Source organism: Nerophis lumbriciformis, linkage group LG04 (assembly GCF_033978685.3).
Source record: "Nerophis lumbriciformis linkage group LG04, RoL_Nlum_v2.1, whole genome shotgun sequence".
Taxonomy (NCBI): Eukaryota; Metazoa; Chordata; class Actinopteri; order Syngnathiformes; family Syngnathidae; genus Nerophis; species Nerophis lumbriciformis.
This window is the reverse complement of record NC_084551.2, coordinates 40456501-40462500: the sequence shown is the minus strand read 5'-3', so window position 1 is coordinate 40462500 and position 6000 is coordinate 40456501. Positions and strand designations below refer to the sequence as shown.

General features: G+C 40.8%; 1 protein-coding gene across 2 annotated transcripts in view; it reads right to left on the bottom strand.

Annotated features, from left to right (window-relative positions):
* Window positions 1–6000, bottom strand: part of invs (inversin) — a 96951-nt gene that overhangs the window by 55987 nt on the left and 34964 nt on the right. For both annotated transcript variants that reach the window (XM_061954960.1, XM_061954967.2), the window contains exons 3-4: window positions 1286–1385; window positions 514–680 (exon numbers count right to left, since the gene is read on the bottom strand). In XM_061954960.1, the coding sequence (XP_061810944.1) occupies window positions 514–680; window positions 1286–1385 (267 nt within the window). The remainder of the gene's footprint in view (window positions 1–513; window positions 681–1285; window positions 1386–6000) is intronic.

Sequence of the window (6000 nt, the reverse complement as noted above, 5' to 3'; positions counted from 1 at the left end):
AACATTTTTTTGTAGTAGCTGTTATTATTATTATTATTATAACAATTATTAACGTTATTCACTGTTTGGCCGGGGAAATCCCATTGTTCCTTGCACTACAAAGGACTATTGCAGTATATGTATCTATCCATCCATTAATTTTCTACCGCTTGTCCCTTTCAAGATCGAGGGGGTGTGGATCCTATCCCATAAATGATATTCTCATTCTTTGTATAGCAGCCCCGAGGCTATAAATACAGCCACTAGAGGGCACTAGCCTCCCTCGTTCCAACAAAACCCTCTTACAGGTTTATTCTTACTGCTCATCTTGTAAAGAGTTTATTCTTAACAATCCTGGTGGACAAACTTTGCTGACTACCAAAAAAAAAATCCTCCTAATTTGCCTCATGTGAAAGCCAGTATTTGACTGACCTGACCCGCTGACTAAAAGGTGAAACATTTTTCACCTGCTGCCTGAATCCTTTCTTGCAACATGTGCAAGTGCGTGTGCGTGTTTGTGTGTGTAGGCCTTGCCTTCTGTGCAGCGAGGTGCAGAGCCGTGCGCTGGCTGTGGTCAGTCTTGTTGACTGAGGCGCCAGCCTTCAGCAGAATCTCTGCACAGTCCAGGCGATCAGCCAGCACGCAATACATGAGGGGAGTCCGCCCAAACTGGTCCTCACGGTCCCTCACGGCAGGCTCGGCTACACACACATACATGCACGCACACACCACACACGCATGCACACACACGCACGCACGCACGCACGCACGCACGCGCGCACACACACACACACACACACACACACACACACACACACACACACACACACACACACACACACACACACACACACACACACACACACAATAGAAACCTGAGTTAAAATGATGATACCTGCAAAGACTAATTATTGTAAATGCTATGGTGTCACTTGTGTGCAAATTCATGTACCCGGTATTCATATTTAAGTAGTTAAGTACCACTTTATGGAGTAAAACTCTACTCCTTTTTTGGCTTCATTCTACTAATGGCCACTTGGGTTTTGCCTTGCGCTTTGCCCTCTGACCTTTCTGCACACATTTTCCTTGCAGAAATCAATACAGCATTCCAGTATTACATACTAATGTGAAGGTATGCTCGCTCTGCTTACTGTAGGTGATGTAGGTCAGAACTCTTTTTAAAAAAAAAAAAAACATTTTTTAGCTATCAATGGTTACAAGGCAATGCTAATGTGTAAAGTTTTGTGTACAGAATACAGGCGGTAGCGTAGCAAGAGTTGTGTACTTGTGTGGTTTTTTTTGTTACCTGTGATGAGTTTGAGAAGCGCGTTCCTATCGCCATTGACAGCTGCAGCGTGAACCTGCGAGCCTGATGAAGCGCCGCCTGGGCTTGATGACGCTGAGGCCTGTGCAACATAAACATATGAGGTCACAAGCCACCGAACCTTTGTCATTTGCGTCCCCAGGAAATAAAATGTATAAATGCACAACAAATTGACTGTAAAGTTAATTTTTAATCATGCAAACTGTCCTGCACATTGATCTGCCTGCATATTTAATATTTAGAGATTCATATAAACTATCTTGAGCACTGGTCATAATTTTTGTTAACAATAAACTTTTGCAGTGTTTTTTTTTTAAAGTTATGTAAACTAGAAGATCAATACACCAGTTTTGAATTAAAGGAAAATAAACATTTGCTGTCAAATGCTATTCAGTGGGGTGCTCAAAAAGTGATTTTTATTTATTCCAGTTCTAAATCAATACATCATTTTTGAGAATCCATCAATTGTTTTATTAGAATCGATTAACATTTTGTGATGTTTGTTAATACAAATTTTTTAATACATTTCCGAGTCGTCATTTCATCGCAGGGCCTACACAATGCTTTTTTATATTACTTAAACATTAGTTTTAGAATGAATCCGCCCTTTCTGAAATTTCCAGCTTTTTAAAACTAGAGATTTGGCGTTTGCGAACGAATCAAGCCGATTGAACATCTCTTTTAAGTAAACGTTGAGAATCGATTTGCAGTTGGGAGCCATTCGTTTGGAGCCCTTTTTTTTATGCACATGCAGATATAGCCTCGAAAATTGCCCAAGCCGCATGGACTAGAAAAATTAGTCATAGTCAAAGGAAACAAAGCAGCATTTGGATTCACTTTTATGGTTCATTGTTCTGATATGAATATGTAAAGTACTGTAGTTTGAGTGCCCTAATTTTAATTTATACTTTGTATATACATATATAAATGTTTTATTCTTACTTACTTTTTGTGTATTTTTTCTGTATTGTTAATGTTTGTGTTAAAAAAGTTTTATTTTTAGGTTTTCTGAATAGTACAGTAATGTCACTGTCAAAGCATGGAGATATTGCATCACCGTATAGAATGTTTACAAGGAAAACAACAAAAATATAAATAAAAGTCAATTTTTCAGAACAATTTCCACCAATAAAGTAAAATTGTTTAACATTTAAATGATTTTGTTGCATGTCTTGTCTTATAACTGTTAACAATGATTGTTTCCTTTACAAAAAAAAAACTGCTAAAAAAAAAGAACTACATTAACGAGTCTTTTACAGTAAATGGCTATTTGATAGGAACCGCTCCTTAATATCCATGAATCCCATCTCAATTTAAAACAGTTTGTGTGAGGATAAAAGCCAAAACGCAAACAAAAATATGTTTTTAATTTTTTGAAATAAGTATGCAGGCATGGCGTGTCTTGGCCTGTGAGGTAAGAAGGTCTTGGGATTGAGAGCCATGTGGTGAGCACTTGACCGTTGGTTTCCTGAGAGCCACCAAAGTACGCGAGGGATCGATGCCAATAATCCCTTTAACTGTTAATGATTGTTATGAATTGTGCTAATAGTGTCGCAAAATAGAAATGCATTCAATTGGGTCCATACAACTCAATTCAACACTGGCCTTGAAACAGGAGTTAAAAAAATTGAGAGGGAAAGAGATCCCATTAAAAATAACGTAATAAATTCAACAATAAAGTCCAGAAATATATGAAATATTCCCACATACTGAAAAATAATTATATTTTAGGATAGTTTTGATATTGTTTATATTTGTAAAAAAGACTAAAACCAATACAACATGCTAAGAAGTTCCAGTTTTGTTTTTTTTAGAAACATTTCAACATTATTCTCTTATGTTATGCTTTTTTCTAACATTTTCAATGGTTTTTTACTATTTATTTTTATTGTGTTTTTGTTTTAGTGATTATATTTTTAGAATTTTCCACAGGCTGAACTAACACGTTGAAACCAATTGCCGCAGTTAACAGAGAGGATTTAAGTCAAAATGCCCATCCTAGCCTTGAGAAAGGCGTTTCCTTGTCTTGCCTACTGTATCTCTCCTATATGTAATCGCTGATAAAGTCTGCAACAATGAACATTTCATTCACATAAACACCTGAAGCTCCTTCTGCTGTCAAGCCCAAAATGAAGACATAGTGGTAATGTATTGGTGAGATGATGTCTTCTGACAGAGTGAATGCGGATGAGGTGTGTATGTGTGTGTGTGTGTGTGTGTGTGTGTGTGTGTGTGTGTGTGTGTGTGTGTGTGTGTGTGTGTGTGTGTGTGTGTGTGTGTGTTTGTGTGTGTGTGAGTGTGAGTGTGTGTGTGTGAGTGTGAGTGTGTGTGCTCCCGCTGAGGGGGTTAAATCTCTTCCTGGCCCCACTTAACAAGAGCCCAGTGAAAGCTTGGTAATCTGTAGACAGGAAGCAGCTGGGGAGTGAGGGTGTGTGCGGGGAGACCCTGTGTGAGCGTGTAAGAGGGGGGTCTCTCCTCATGTCTTATTAATGTCTCATTAATACTGCAACATGTTCCGTTCTGTGTGTGTGTGTGTGTGTGTGTGTGTGTGTGTGTGCGTCTGTGTGTGTGTGTCTTTGTGTGTGTGTCTGTGTGGAGGGATGTGGGATAAACCCTGCAGGGTACAACACAGAAATCAATCATCACCCCTAAACACATAAACGCCAGTGGCACTAACCCCGGTCTTGCCACGATGTGAGATTTCCACAACGTTTTCCCATCACTTTCCAAACTCAAAATCCAACAAATTTGACCAAAAGCAATAGAGAGGAAGAATCTCCAAGCTTCCTCCTCCTCTCACTCCCCTTCCATGCTTGCGTCTCATAAAAGAGAGCTCCTGCAGACGGTGCGTGCAGCGCAGCAATTACCCATCATACCTCCTGCTTTCTCACGCTCAGCCAAAGTAACATATCAGGGACTTACGGCTGCCTCCTACCATTAATGAAAAGTAAATTACTGTGCATGTTTAGCACATGTGCTCTTCCATGGGGAGATTATGTTCTTGATTTTACCAAAATCAACCACAAGCATCTAAACCCATCGCCGATTTAGAGTTAATAGCCTCTAACGCACATTCTAATGTGTAACACGTGCTAAAAAAACAACACAATAGCTGCCTTGGCCACTTTTCCAAAGTCAGTGTTATGAAGTGATAGCTGAAACCTGAATGCTGTGGAATAGTGTGAGTACCAGTGTTGGGTGTGATGTATAAAATACACTATATTGCCAAATGTATTTGGCCACCTGCCTTGACTCACATATGAACTTGAAGTGCCATCCCATTCCTAACTCATAGGGTTCAATATGATGTCAGTCCACCTTTTGCAGCTGTTACAGCTTCAACTCTACTGGGAAGGCTGTCAACAAGGTTGCGGAGTGTGTTTATAGGAATTTGCGACCATTCTTCCATTGGTGCGGTCACACACTGATGTTGGTCGAGAAGGCCTGGCTCTCAGTCTCCGTTCTAATTCATCCCAAAGGTGTTCTATCGGGTTCAGGTCAGGACTCTGTGCAGGCCAGACTGTCATCCATGTCTTTATGGACCTTGCTGTGTGCACTGGTGCACAGTCATGTTGGAAGAGGAAGGGGCCCGCTCCAAACTGTTCCCACAAGGTTGGGAGCATGGAATTGTCCAAAATGTTTTGGTATCCTGGAGTATTCAAAGTTCCTTTCACTGGAACTAAGGGGCCAAGCCCAATTCCTGTAAAGCAACTCCACACCATAATTCCTCCTCCACCAAATTTCACACTCGGCACAATGCAGTCCGAAATGTACCGTTCTCCTGGCAACCTCCAAACCCAGACTCGTCCATCAGATTGCCAGATGTAAAAGCGTGATTCATCACTCCAGAGAACGCGTCTCCACTGCTATAGAGTCCAGTGGCGACGAGCTTTACACCACTGCATCCAACGCTTTGCATTGGACTTGGTGATGTATGGTTTAGATGCAGCTGTTCGGCCATGGAAATCCATTCCATTAAGCTCTCTGCGTACTGTATGTGGGTTAATTGGAAGTTCAGAGGAAGTTTGGAGCTCTGCAGCAACTGACTGTGCAGAAAGTCGGTGACCTCTTTGCACTATGCGCTTCAGCATCCGCTGACCCCTCTCTGTCAGTTTACGTGGCCTACCACTTCGTGGCTGAGTTGCTGTTGTTCCCAAATTCTTCCATTTTCTTATAATAAAGCTGACAGTTGAGTTTGGAATATTTAGGAGTGAGGAAATTTCACGACTGGATTTGTTGCACAGGTGGCATCCTATTACAGTTCCACGCTGGAAATCACTGAGCTATTGAGAGCGGCCCATTCTTTCACAAATGTTTGTAGAAACAGTCTCAATGCCTAAGTGCTTGATTTTACACACTGTGGCCAGGCCAAGTGATTAGGACACCTGATTCTGATCATTTGGATGGGTGGCCAAATACTTTTGGCAATATAGTGTATAGACGACAGAGTGAAATTGTGAGGAAGTGAGTTTTAAATGTCACACTCCTGTCCTGTTAACAGTATAAACAGTCTATGTTCTACCTGCAGTATGCTACCTGTGGCATCAGAACAGTACCAAAATCCTTGTCTGTAAATACACACACTCATTTTAAGAAGCATCTTTTTGCTCACAGTCACTACTATAGACATCATATATATGGATGAATTAATTTACCATAGTCACGACAGGAACCAAACCGCCATGGGTTCAAAGGGT